Raw genomic sequence first — 14,290 nt, forward strand, 5'->3', positions numbered from 1 at the left:
AGCAGATGGTGTACATTACACGTACACAGAAACAAAACAAAATAATGGTGAAGATAATGTGTTTTCAGTACATAATTTTAATTTTTACGGTAGTCCGTATATAGTTCTATACCAAATTCAAAATTCGAGATACCCCTGCGTCTATGTCTCCCTGTCAGGGCGCTCTGCTGATAACCCTAGGAATACGAAAAGTCCTTGCCGGCGGCCAAAAACTCTAGACGCGTTTTGAGGTCCAGAGTCGCTAAACAGGCCTCGAATCAAACGTGTGACCCCACCAATGGAGTCCTCGTTCGGAGAGCAATCCATTGGTGGGGTCACACGTTCGGTTCGAGTCCCATTTAGCGACTCTGGAGCTCGAAATGCGTCCGGGACTTAAACCGCCTGCAACGGTCTTCTGGCCCACTGTGCGTCTGTCCGTCTGTCCGCCGCACCCCCAGGCGCCACTTTGCTAGCCACGCCCATTAACAGCGAATTATAACCGCCGCGGCAGACCACTCAGGGGGGCCTTCGCACGAGCCGAGCCGAGCCGAGCCGAGCCGGCCGAGCCGAGCCGAGCCGGACCGGTGCGTTTGCGGGGCCTACTGGATTTGTGGCCACCACTCTGCGGTCATATTGGGGCGTGCGGTGCGGGCGGTGCGGGATGTATGTGTGGTGGGGGCGCCAACACGCTCCACCCTGCCGGCTGAATTTTTCATGCGTCGCATGGGCGTATGAGAGAGAGAGAGGGAGAGAGAGAGAGAGAGAGAGAGAGAGAGAGAGAGAGAGAGAGAGAGAGAGAGAGAGCGTTAACGCCCCTCTCTCCATGCGCGGGAAAAGGGTTCCGCCAAATTTCATAACGACAATTATTGTAATCCAGCGGCAGCAGCGCACCGCGTGCGGCGCCAGCGAGGTTGTAATCTATTCCGCAGCAGACAAAAACAAAGAAGTGCTAGAGAAAAGGTCGTCTGCGCGGAGAGAGAGAGAGAGAGAGAGAGAGAGAGAGAGAGAGAGAGAGAGAGAGAGTGGGGGGGGATGTTGATGAGGATTGGCTGGGCGTGGCTAACTCGCCGCTACTGCTTGCGATCGTTATCATCCCGTAATGAAAATCATGACCATTGGCACCACACTGGTGGAATTGAGGCGTCGTTTGCACGCTTCACTCCAGCACGGGACAACGATTCGGGTGAGGAAACGTCTTCACCCTTCGACGTCTAGCGTTGGGAGGAAATACTTTCATGCGTTTCGATTGGGGGCATAGAGGAGCAGGACGGAGGACAACTTCACTTGAAACCAAGCGTGTACCAACCATTCGGTAAAAAAAAAGCGGTGCCTGGTTTTCCCGAGTCGATTTCCAGGAAGTCCCTCCAGGAGCACTACACTCTGAAAAGGGCGTAAAAGTGCCCGATTCGGTTCTTCCCGCGCTCCACCACCACCACTGCGTCGTTAGGACAATCACTGCGCCGTGTCAACAAGGCCGATGTGTGCTCACTGTCACGGCCCTGTCGTTCATCACGGAGGCAAATCACGCCCTCCGAATCAAGCACTCGATTTATCATTACTTAAAATCTCTTTTTGGCGGGAAGGTACTCAGTTCGCTCGCTGCTCAGTCTTTTCGTGAAATTTCCTCCCCCCGACGCCCCCATGCTTTTGTGTGGTGGGTGCTGCCCTGCGGTCCGAGCCGTCCGATGGTGCAGCGGGGCTTTGTTGTGCAGAAGGCGATGCAGGGCGACGCGGCGCGAGGATTTTCGGGGCGACTGCGCAAGCACACTGTGACACACACACACACACCTGGACGGTCAAAAGGACGACACGCGCTTCCTGGAAGGAGTCCCGGCGGCGCGTGCCACTCACAGTGGGGGCGTCCGGGTGTCCACTCCACTGCAGGCGCGCGGATAGAGGATTTCTTTTTGGCTACCTGGAGGGGCAAACTAGTGTCGTTTGCCTGCCTTCTAGGGACTCCAGCCTCGGGACTCGTTTCTCCCTCTACATCCCCTTCTGAGTTCGTGCCTGGTCCACTGAAAGGGTGTCCTTGGCCGTGATTTTGGGCTCCAGCGGACAATGTTCTTGGTGCTTGACCTTGTCGCGAGCTAAGACTCCTCCCGTGACACCGTGGTCCACCGACTTAATTTATCTCAGGCACACCGGGTTGATTTCATTACGCACCCAACCACCCGTAGAAAACGACGACGCGAAGGAAATGATTTTCCGCAAACGGAGGAAGCGAGAGAGAATACTTCGCGGGTCGCCTCGTCCTTCGGGGCGAAGGAGGCGAAGGACACCAGGTGACACAGTCCTCGAGTTGACTTCTCGACTTTTCAAGAAAAACGGCTCCAGACAACAACGACACACACACCTTTGCGAGGGGAGGGTGTCGCCGGGTGAGCTTTGTCGTGCCAAGCCGGGGACGGCGGACGGGGTGGCGGCGCGCCCCGCGAGTGCGAGAGAGACAGACGTGCGGAATCGGCCGGTCGGCGCGGCCGACTACAGCTGCTGAGCCCGATATAATAGACTGGGGAATAGACTGCAGCTCGTGCGCGGTGCGTCGGGACCATCTCGCTATTCGACTCTCATCCGAACTGTGTTGCCAGCCACTCTTACCTGCACACTGATAGGCGCTCCGTCTCTCTCGCACTCGCACGGAACACCCCACGAGTGCGAGAGAGACAGAGCGACGAAAACGACTCTCAGTCTGGTGCCGGCGGACGCGGCCCGGGGGTCCCAGTGTGTGGTCCTTCATTGACTGCATCGAGTACCAGCTGGAGGGTTCGCGCGCTCGCTTCATTGGGGTCATCTTGACCCAGTGACCGCCCCCCCCCCTTTTCCCCCGCCACTTGGTTATTTTGCTTATGTTTTTCAAGGTAATGACACAGTCATGATGGCAGAAAAATGATCGAAGCAGAAACATGCATCATGATGATGATGATTATGCATGCGATGATCATGACCGGTGATCCGAATGGTCATCAGCGCGTCTGCTCGCTGCAGACACCATCAGGACCAAGTGACACATAAATCAAACGACACCTTCTGTGCATCCTCACACACACACATCAACTTTTTCACCCCTTGAACGCATCTACCGGGGTGCGGCCTGGCTGAGGGTGTCGCTGTGGGGCGACAGACATGTTCGTCCCCTCCCCCCCCCTCTCCTTTTTGCATCTATCACGCAGTCATACTATTTTAGGCGCTCTATGCGCGCGGATGGCTTGGCGCGGCCAAATTTATGACCCCGTGATTGGGAGTCTCCTCGGCCGGTAGATGGCGCTGGTGATCGCCGGGGCGGGGCAGCATAAACAAACGACACTTATGATGTATTGTTGTTTACCCCTTCGGTAGGTACGCGCGCGCACACGGACACACACACACACACACACACACACCAGGGAAACTGGAGACGCGTCATTGCGTAAAGTGCGTTGCGGAAAATGAAAACAAAGATGGGGTGTTTTTTTGCATCAATAATAATAACAACAACAACCAGCGTGGAGTGCTCAAAAATTTAGAAAGAGGGCCAGGCCATGATTTTTGCCTACTTACAGTGGCAATGTGCCGCTACCGTCCAGGCGGCTATCTACCTAGTGCCTAAAACGGGCAACAACAACAAAAAAACAATTTGTGCATAGAGAAACGAGGGGAAAAAACGGCAAAATAGATAGGCGTGAGCTGGCTTCTGGCTAGTAAAAGGTGGTGTAAGGGATGATCGCAGTTGAAATAAAAAGGTCCTGGGAGTGCCGTAAACTGGGAGGGGGAGGGGGATGGAGAGCTTGTTGTGGCATTTACGCCCCCGAGGGAGGGGGAGGGCGGCACTGATATCGTGGGGATGCTGGGCTCACTCCCACACCGCACCAACAACAACAACAACAACAACAACGTGAAGGGCGCGCCGAATCGCTCCTCAGCCTCGCACGCGCCACGTCGCGACGTCTGAATAATGTGCACTAATGTGGGTCACGGAATAACTTTTTGTTCCTCATCATCACACCCTTCCCAAAAAAAAAAATTATTCGAAAGGCACAGTTAAAAATTATCTGGAGCGCGCGGGAAAGAAACCCGTCACAGGTCGTGGCGGCACCTTTTTAGATTTTCTTCGAGTATTTAGAGGTTTTTTCTTCGTACCTTACCTTAGAAAAAAAAGCCACAAGAATGCCCGTAACATTTACAAACCTAGTTCATTTTATGTTTGGCAAAAATTTCTTCGTTTACTGCACTGGCCAAATTGACCGCGAGAAATTTTGAAGTGCGCGGCGGTCCGATGCCCCGGCGGGGCGAGGCCAATTCTCGGCGCTGACTGTCAAAACGCCGGCCGAGGGGGCCGAGTAACGAGCTAGGCGAACGGTGACTGGCTGGACCGGACGGAGAGATGCCACCTGATTGGCAATCCCGGTACTATAAGTGGGCGACGTGTTTTTCTATTTTCGCGGCAATTGTTTTCGGCGCGCCAATACGGGGCCGTGGGGCGCCGCGGGGGCAGTGACTAATGTGCGGTGTGTGTGTGTGTGTGTTTGCGTGCGTGTGTGTGTGGCCCTCGCCGCAGCGTGTCCAATCAGGTACAAGTCGACAATCCGAAACGCGGTCCGGGATTTGGAGCGCGCTCCGCGGCCGAAGGAAGGGTGGGAGAGTGAGACAAGAAAGAGGGTAGCGTTCGCGCGCGGGATTTCGGTGGGAGTCTTGTCGGAAGGGTGGATGAAGGAGAAAGGGTGCCGACCGCTCTAGCCGGACACGGAAATTATATCGGACTTGTCCGTCCGTCCGTCCGTCCACTGGAAGCCCGAGTGTGTGGATCGCCAATCAAGGGTGGGATTGGTCGTCGCTCGCTACACCGCGTACTGTACAACACAACGACAATTTTTTTTCTATAAGCAAGTAAACCGCAGAATACAGTGGTGGCGCGCGCTCCCCTTTCCCGACCGGACGGAGGCCCTAAAGCAGAATATAGCTTCCTCCCCGCCCCGCCTCGCCCCGCCCGCCCCGCCCCGCCACAGAGCGCCACAGAGCGCCACTCGCCCCAATTCGTCATGAAAATCAGATTCGGCCTACGCGTGCGCGCGGGGGCGTGGGAGGGGGAGGGGGGAGGGGGGAGGCACGAGTTATCAATTCATCACCAGGACGTCATAGCGGGCGCACGCGGCACGCTACGCGGTGCGACGCGGCCTCGGGGTGTGAGAACGCCCCTGTGGTCAGGCCGGCACGTCACCCTCTTCATTCCCGCCGAATCCACTTAGTCGCTCTCTCTCTCTCTCTCTCTCTCTCTCTCTCTCTCTCTCTCTCTCTCTCTCTCTCTCTCTCACTCGCACACGCCATTCTTCACACTCCAGAGAGCATCGCCGTCGTGCAGGTATCGGGCCTGTTGCTTCCAAAGGGCGCAGATAACCTCACTCCGCGCAGCCTCACCTTTTCCTGTTGTTCCCGTACGAAGAGGGGAGGGGGTCATTACCACCTTCTTGGTCTATGGCGGGTCTGTTCCGAAATAAATACGTTCATAGCGTAACTGGGTAGGCCGCCTGGTAGGTAGGCAAACAGCACCGCTTTGCCTCCGATGCAAGTAGCCAAGAGCGTTGCATTGCCCGTTCCTCAGTATCTGGATCCGCGCCTAGTTGCGTGGTGGGTCGGCGAGAAGATGGCAGGGGAGGGGGAGGGGAGGGGGTGAAAGGTCTGTCGCCCCCCAGTCAGTCGCCTGGAAGGCAGCCGCACTTTGCTCCTGCAGGCAGGCAAAAGGCACAACCTGAGGCAAGGTCTGGATCCGCCACTGGGAAACCGATTCCCCCGTCCCGTGCCGCGTCGCGCTGCCTCGCTCTGCCCGGCGTCTAAGTCTCCGTGTCTCTCCGTGTTCGCAGGATCGTGCGGAACAAGGCGGCCGAGAAGGCCAAGCACGTCCACAACCAGCAGCAGGCCGCGCAGCAGCAGGCCAACAACAACAACACCACCACCGCCAACAACAACAACAGCAGCAACACCAACAGCAGCAGCAGCCCGAGCAGCAACCCGGGCAGCACGCCGGCGGGCAGCACGCCCGTCAGCGTGTCCGTCATCACGCACACGCCGCCGGCCCTGGGCCACACGGCGCACCCCGCGCTGCCCGCGCTGCCGGACCACCAGCGCACCACGACCTACTCCATCAACGGCATCCTGGGCATCCCCCACGCCTCGCCGCACGCCTCGCCGCACGCCGACCCCAACGGCAACAGCATCAAGCGGCGACGCCACGACGACCACGGTGAGTCCACGGCCCGGGTTCGAAACCCCGCAAAACTGCAATTTATTTTCAGCAGAGTCGCGCGCCACGTACAGTGGGCCAGAAGACCGGTGGAGGCGGCCAAAACTCTAGACGCGTTTTCGGCTGCAGAGTCGCTAAATGGGACTCGAATCGAACATGTGACCCCACCAAATGGATTGCTCTCCGCACGAGGAATCCATTGGTGGGGTCACACGTTCGGTTCGAGTCCCATTTAGCGACTCTGCAGCTCAAAACGCGTCTAGAGTTTTGGCCGCCTCCACTGGTCTTCTGGCCCATGTGAGGCCAGCGCCTGTGCTCTGCTCGCCCGCAAGCCTGCCATGCTGCGGTGTGTTCCGGCCGAGCCACTGCCTACCTGCCGGGCGCTCGCCTGGGCAACCGCATTTTCCGGCTTTCCGACGCATTTTGCTCCAAGGCCGCCAGGTTCATCCACCTTTTTTTTTTGGGGGGGGGGGCAGTGGGGTTGGGCCAAAGTCTCCGATTCATTGGCGCCTTTTCCGCGACGCGGTGGCTGCGCGGCTGCGCGGTGACTTGTTGTGCTCCGACTTTCTCCCTCTCCCTTCAATCCGGACAGAGACGGAGGGGCACCGAGGGGAGGGAGGGGGAGGGAGAGAGGGTGGTGCTCATTCTGCCAAGTCAGGCTGCGGAACGAAACTGCGCCGACGTCGTCTGCTCTCGACGACGCGCGCCGGCCCGGCAGTGTGCCCGGCAGCCCGATGCCGGCCGTCGCTCCGTCTCACTCGCACCGCCATGCTACGCCGGCAGCGCCCCACGAGTGCGAGAGAGACAGAGAGAGCGCCGTGCGGACCCAGCCCGCTGTGGGATGGCTGCGATCCCCCAGCCTGCCCGGCCGGCGGCACTGGGGTTGCTTGGACTTTTCGTCCTTGTCGCCGGGCTTTGCGTAAAGCCCCACTGAAGGCCGGCTAAGTCTCGATTAGTCGCTTTCGAGAGCGTTCGGTCGGACCGCGTCAGCTTGGCACGGTCCACCACGGCACGGTCACCAACCCCGGCCAAAAGTCATTTTCCCTCTGTTTCGGCCTCTCGGCGTCGCCTCTCCAATCCATGCCGGCCGAGGCCATCTTGGAGCTGTTTCGGCATGCAGGGGTTGGACCGCGCGGCCGGCTCGGAGGGGTGTGCTGCCAGCAGTGAGCGGCGAAGCGGCGTCCCCGTCCGGGCCCGTCCCCCCACTCCCAGCCAGCCACTCGATTCGAGAGCGTTTTTCCGACTCGCGAGGCAGGAATCATGATGCCAGCGAGTGTGTGTGCGTGTGTGAGTCTGAGTGTGTGTGTGTGTATACATACACTCCCCTCACACCTATAAAGCCACCGTCAACCCCTCTCCAAGCTGGGACGGGAACAAGCGATCTCTTGCATTGTAGTCGGGGGCCATATTTTCCCCATCATTGTCCCCATCGTAACTTGCCTCTCGGTGGCCGACTATACCTCCCGTCTCGGTGTCTGTCTCTGTCTGTCTGTCTGTCTGTCTGTCTGTCTGTCTCTCTCTGTCTGCTCTCTCTCTCTCTCTCTCTCTCTCTCTCTCTCTCTCTAGGGTGACCCGCTCGGGTGACGCTGCGTTTTAGGCCCTTCGCTCGGCGCTACCATACCCACGCCTTCACACCATGGGAAAGCAGACGGTAGCGGATGTCCTCCTGTCCCACTCGCGGAGCGTTTCCCCCGAGAACCATTTGAGCCACCCTTGGCGTTTGAAAATCTGCCCACAGATTGTGACCATTAAAAAAAAAGATGGCAGGTACCGTAAATGAACGTTGAAATACACGTACCCACATAACTGTAACGTAGCAGTCAAGGGACTTTAAAAGCGAGCCAACGAAAAGATAGTCTTAAAAGAGGATTTGAACTTAGAACCCGCGAACTCGGAAGCAGCCGCCTTTAACCGCACGGCCACGGACGACAGAGCAGTCATCGTCCGTTCAGTCGGGCTGCTACTGTACGCGCCCTTTCCTTAATTCTATCCGCACCGTACTTAGTGTAGTTGTTGTTGTACAATCAACATAATACTCCGAGGACGGCGATTGCATTTCGTACAGCACCCCCTCCCCACCCCGAAGGCACACTGGACGGGTCGGGTCGAATGCCGATTCAGCTCCTCTCTCTCTTCTCTCTCTCTCTCTCTCTCTCTCTCTCTCTCCTCTCTCTCTCGTCCCCCCTCTTCCTCACACTCCCTAGAGACCACCCATCCCATTCTCAACAATCTAATCAGAATTTTGCAGTCGGGGACAATACAATAGGGTCCCCCTTCCCTCCGCGACAGAAGCATACGATCCGGTGTGTTTTCGGTACACGGGGGTGACAACGGGCGGCAGCCCTGGCGGCCCTGCAGCCCTTAAAGCCCTGCCCCTGGCCCCGTCCGGCGGCCCTAATGGATCCAGCCAAACCCTTTAACGTGTGCCTCCTGTGTTGCAGACGAGAACAGAGACATCCACGCCCACCCCGAGGACGACATCAAGCGGCAAAGAACGCAGTACAACGGCGACCCGCTCTATTCAAATGTGAGTACAGTCGCGGAAATGATTTCGTTTTGGGGGAAACAGCGTCTATCTCAAAGCGACTCGCCCGAATGATTATCGCTTCGGAAACCTGTGGCTCACTCTAACGCGTGTCCGGCTTGCATTGCAGCTTTGGACGGGCAAGTGGAGTCTCAAGGACGAGCACAAGCTGCTGTCGGAGTTGGGGGGCGCAGGCGGCGGCGGTGGCGCCACCAACGGCGGCTCGCCGTACTACGACCCGCACACCTTCAGCACCGGGGCGCCGACCACGGACATCTACGACTCCCTCCAACCCGGACTGCAGCAACAGTCACCCTACACCACCACCTCACTCGGTAAGGCTCGCCTGGCCCGACTGCCGCGCGGCGTAACGGACAGCCCTGGACTTTCGTACTTAGTGCTTGCCATGCGAAGTATTCGCGTAAACATTTGTTTTTAATTTTTGTTACTACATTTATTTGTGCTGTATGCGGTCTTCGCTTTAGTCGCCGCTGTATATATAAAAAGAATGAGTACCGTTTTAACCAGTGCGGCCTGTTGCCTTGTTTTACTGCGATATTGCTTGCGATGCATGGAAGTACAGGATGACTGTTAATGCTGATCTAACGTGTAGAAAGTGTAACCCCGTTTTTTGAAACAGAAAACGGCTTGCTGTGCTTGTTGGTAACCGTGTAGTGCATGCTGTTGTAGCCACCAGCGGTTCGCTCACGCCCTTGGCGCCCATCAGCATGCAGGAGATGAAGCTTGGCGGCCTCGGCCTAGTCCTCGAGGCGCCCGGCCTGTCGCCCTACCACACAGGTACGTCCCGCGGCGGAGGCGCCCAAAACCCTAGACGCGTGCAGAGCTCCAGAGTCGCTGAATGGGACTCGAACCGAACGTGTGACCCCACCAATGGATTCCTCGTTCGGAGAGCAATCCATTGGTGGGGTCACACGTTCGGTTCGAGTCCCATTTATCGATAGCTCAAAACGCGTCTAGAATTTCGGCCGTCTTCTGGCCCACTGTGCGGCCCCGACTCCACACATTACAGCATGAGTCTCAACGCGACGCCGTGCCGCGCCGCGCCGCCCAGCCATATGTAGATTCGAGCTTTGTGTTTGTTGGCGCGCAGAAGGCAGCCACTACGCCGTGTCCGGGGCCGTGTCCGGGGTGAACGGAGTGGGCGTGTCCGGAGTGCCTTCCGGCAGTGTGCCCGAGGAGCAACCCCCACCACCCTTGTCGCCCGGGGACCCCGCGCTCACCGTGCTGCAGCCCGCGCCCGGGTCGCCACCCCCCGGCACCCCCACGGCCGCCACGGCGCTGTACCCCACCATGCTCCCCAGCTTCACGCACTACGTGGCGGCGGGTAAGTACGCCGGTAAGTGGCATGGCTCGTTGCTGCTTGCTGTCTAGAGCATGAGGAGGAAGTAACTGTAGCATTAACCATTGATGAGCGCAGTTGTTGTTGTTTGGCCTTTTTATTTTATCCTAGTCGATTTAGTGGCTGTGTATCGATTAGTTTAGGCAGAGTTTAGATTTTCTTTTGAAACGCAGGTAAAATCATTCAGCGAAAAAGTAAACATTAGTCCGTGGACGCTGCTGATTTCGGTAACAAAGCACATGTCACAAAGAAGAAATGAAAAATGTGTCAAAAACGAGAGACCCGAAATTTTTTTTATCTTTCAAAGAACGTCAATGAAAGCAGATGATACTTTCTTAGTTCCCGACGAAAAAATTTAATAACAATTATACAATCCATGTATATTTTAAAGAACAGTTATCATCTGCTAAAAACATGGCGGAGACTCAAACGGAAGAGCCGGCGAGCGCGGAAAATAATTTTGTTTTCGTTTTTTGCAGGCGGCGGCGGCGTGACCGGGGTGGTCGGAGGGGAGTACGCCTACACGTCGCCCTACTCGCAGTACACGTCCAGCTACGGCGGCTACTCGTACGGCGCCGGGGGCTCGCTCCTCAGTAAGTAGGCGTGAGTATTAACCTTTGACACACTGGCAAGCGCTCGCAGGGCGGCACACCAAATAAATGACAGAGACTGTCGGTCTGCCGCGACGCCCTCAAGTCCGCTGCGGTCAACGCGGTGACAGTTACGCGAGTCGCGACGGCGTGCTTCAACCCGTTGCGTCTCTGCCCCCAGGTGCGCCGTTCTACTACAACAACCAGGGCGTGCAGCAAGCCCAGGGCGCCGCCGGGGGCCGCGTCGAGCTGGGCGGCGAGCTGGAGGTCAAGTCCCCGCTCGCGGCCACCAGGGCCAACTCGGGCGCGTCGGCGGCCTCGCCCACCGGGTCGGCGTGCTTGAAGCAGGAGCCCACGCTGCTCCACACCACGCCGACGGCGACGCCCGCCGACGCCACCCTGGGCCAGGCCACCATGGGCCAGGCCACCAGCGGCCTGATGCTCTAGACATATCAACAACGAGGGTCGACGGCCAAGTCCCGGGGACGGCGACGACGACGCGCGGCCTGCGTGGGACAGCGTCCTCGCGATCCTGGAAGGTCCTGGAAGGTCCTGGAGGGGTCCTGGACGTCCTCCCGCGCGGGCCGGGCGGGGCTCCCGGCGGTCCGGCGGCCTGCTCCACGCCAAGACGGCCAAAGATCTCATCGTTGCGAGGAGCGTGCGCGCGCGCTTGGCGTGCGCCTGACGTGACGCGCGACGCTGCGCTACGAAACCAAAGAAAGTGCAAAGCAAGAGGCGGCAAGGACTCCGCGCTCGCCTTGTGATATAGAAACCCGAGCGCTCCACACCAAAAAACGGAACACTCAAACGTTCCCCTGCCGCTGTTTAAAATTAAAGACTGTTTTGTATAAAGTGAAAAAAAGAGAATGTTTATCCCCGTGACTACAGTGGAACAACGTGTATAGGATATTATCTTTATAATTTTAATGGTTATTAATGATATTATATTATTACTATAAATATGGCTACTATTTCGTCATCTGTACAAACGAGAATCGAGATGATATTGTAAATTTTTAAAGTGTGTCTATTTGTTTAAAAGAGTTTGTCTGCGGCGAGCTTTGACATGAAGGAGTGCTGGCTTTGGTGCAGCATTTATTTTTAACTTGCTGTGCAGCGCAGAGCCTGCTCCTCTTCATTTTAGACATTATCTCAGTAGGTGTAAGGTTTATTGTTATTGTAGGATTGTTTCTTAATAGAAGAACCAAAGATTTTCTTTTACTCCGTCTAAACTTGTGCACTACGCACTTGTACAGTCCCTCGCACGCCTGCGGTTCTACAGCTACGCACCGAACAAGCTTTCTCTAGATTATGTTTTTTCATGTTAAGGATTGCAATAATTTTTTTCAACAGTGTGAAGTGAAACATTTGTTGATGTATTAGGTTTTAAAAAATAACCAGCTCCATTCAGTTGAACCGAATTTGGAAGTTGGCCAACGCGTGACATATTTCCTCTCGTAGTACATAACGCTCAAATAATGCTTTTGTGCTTTTTTTACGTTTTTTTATAAAATTCTAATTTATTTTTATGTTTTGTGCTTTAACCCTACTGCCACAAAATCCTCTCGTCACAACGACGAGACGCAGCGGCTCAAGTCAGACGATTCTAACTTTGTCCCAGCCGGAACATGAGCACCGAGACCGTATGCAGTCAAATTGCGCTACAAAGCTTAGTCCGTTTTACCGTTCGGGCATTTCCGGCTGGGACCTAACCGTGAGGGCAAAACAATTTCACTTTGCAGTATAAAGTGACGTAAAAGTTCAACATGAATTCTTATAAACTATTCAACATAAATTTTCTTAATTACGGTATCTTACACGGCTTCAAAATAAATTTCGGTGAAATTTGACAGTTACTGTCTACGTCAACAGTCGAATTTGTTTTGCCCCCAAACCTACCAGAGTGCAATGTTACTTTTTCGTCCAATGGCGAGCAAGAGCTCTCCACCCTAGTCAGGCCGGTACCATACAGACGGAAATACAACAAAGACAAAAACTCCAACGAATTAAAATACTAACTGATCGTGAGCATCTCAGTAGCACACGCACGTATCAACGCGAACTGAGCTGCGAAACGAAACCTTAAGATCGTACCTTTGCTACTCAGGTGCATCATTAGTGAATTGACATCCATCTACAGTTAAAACCAGTAATGTGACACCGAGTGATGACCACTGTATACAAGGCCTTTTCAGTCTCTATGGAAACCCAAAGTGTGGAGGCAGGACAACGTTATTAGTAATTTCCTTATTTATATCGGTGATTCGATTGGTTTAGACGAGGCTATTTGTACTTAAACTGCTTCTATCACAACTGCCCCTTTTTACTCTACGTCAAAGATGACGCGCTGCTCCGAAGTTGGGTTTCCACTGCGACTATTGTAAATGTTTCTAGGAGGGCAGATCCGCTCCTCTTCTCAGCATTCACCATGTAGCAATCGACTTCGTATATTATTATTATTATTATTATTATTATTATTATTATTATTATTATTATTATTATTATTATTATTATTATTATTTTGTATTTATTATCATCTAAAGAGATTGAAGAAAAAATAAATGTCTTCTATGTTCAGACGAGTTTCCTTGATCAGTTCGTCGAATGGGGCAGAGCCCAAAACCATCAATACACATTCCAGAACGGCGAAATTAACGCGTCTCCTCACAGGGCTCAAACCTTGCGGCACCAGGCCGTCAAATGTACCGCAAAGAACACGCCCACGAAGGCGTCAACGCGGCAAGAACACAGACAAGGCGGAGGTGGGTCAAATGGGACCTGGCGGCAAGCGCCCGGAGGGTAGGCAGCCCACACGGCCGCAAACGCCTCGAGGGTAGGCAGCCCGCGCGCGAGCGAGCGCCCGGAGCTAGGCAGCCCATCGGGCAGCACTGCGTCCGGAGCCTACCCTTCAGGCGGCCCGGGGAGAGTCGCGAGGCTCCATGTCCAGGGCACAGGCAGACCAGGCCCGCCAGCACAGGCGGCCACGGACAGCCAGCCGGGCACATGGCACTTCCGAGAGCTTGAATTGAACGAGCCCTGCAAGAAAACGCAGAGTTGGCAAAGTCCCCCCTCCCCCTCCCTCGCCCTCACAGGGGCCCCGCCACCGAATCGGAGCTTGTGCCGCGAATAGTCGTAGTCGTAAGTCGGACTTGCCAGACTTGCGTCGTACGTCCTGCAGGACTTGGCAGCGGGGTGGTGGGGCCGCGGCAGGGCTGCGGCAGGGCAGGGCCGTCCCAGAGGACCCGGAGGGACAACCAAGTCAGGCGAACCATGAAACCAGTCCGCTCCAAACTTGGCCGTGACGTAGCGAGGCGATGCTCGTGGGAGCACTGTTACCCCCCCCCCCCCATACTCTAGAGCGACATGCAGGCCCCTCCCGTTAAACAAGGTGGATTGTGCTCCACTACTGAGCCGCTCGTGGGCGGCTTCTAACAACTTGGCTACCTTTGAACGGCCTATTTCCTTCACTTCGGGTGGGGAGCAACGCCCAATTTTGAAGAAAATGTTATTAATGTGTGCTTCCCGAGGAAATGTTAATTTTGCCAGGTAGTACGGGGGATTTCGAGCGAGTGGTGATATTCATTCACGCACTCCATCACCAGGATGAGAAGAAAGAAAATGCA

At 55.6% G+C, this 14,290-nt stretch overlaps 1 protein-coding gene across 1 annotated transcript in view; it reads left to right on the top strand.

The window, feature by feature from the left end:
• The window catches only part of LOC117647446 (paired box protein Pax-2-A), a 69,249-nt gene extending 58,135 nt beyond the window's left edge, over window positions 1-11,114 (top strand). The window contains 9 exon segments of the mRNA XM_034389190.1: window positions 5,814-5,887; window positions 5,890-5,951; window positions 6,037-6,193; window positions 8,635-8,720; window positions 8,848-9,052; window positions 9,408-9,515; window positions 9,829-10,062; window positions 10,557-10,670; window positions 10,849-11,114. Of these exon segments, the coding sequence (XP_034245081.1) occupies window positions 5,814-5,887; window positions 5,890-5,951; window positions 6,037-6,193; window positions 8,635-8,720; window positions 8,848-9,052; window positions 9,408-9,515; window positions 9,829-10,062; window positions 10,557-10,670; window positions 10,849-11,114 (1,306 nt within the window).
• The last annotated feature ends 3,176 nt before the right edge of the window (window positions 11,115-14,290 follow it).

This window comes from Thrips palmi, unplaced genomic scaffold, assembly GCF_012932325.1.
Source record: "Thrips palmi isolate BJ-2018 unplaced genomic scaffold, TpBJ-2018v1 HiC_scaffold_2, whole genome shotgun sequence".
NCBI classification, from domain to species: domain Eukaryota; kingdom Metazoa; phylum Arthropoda; class Insecta; order Thysanoptera; family Thripidae; genus Thrips; species Thrips palmi.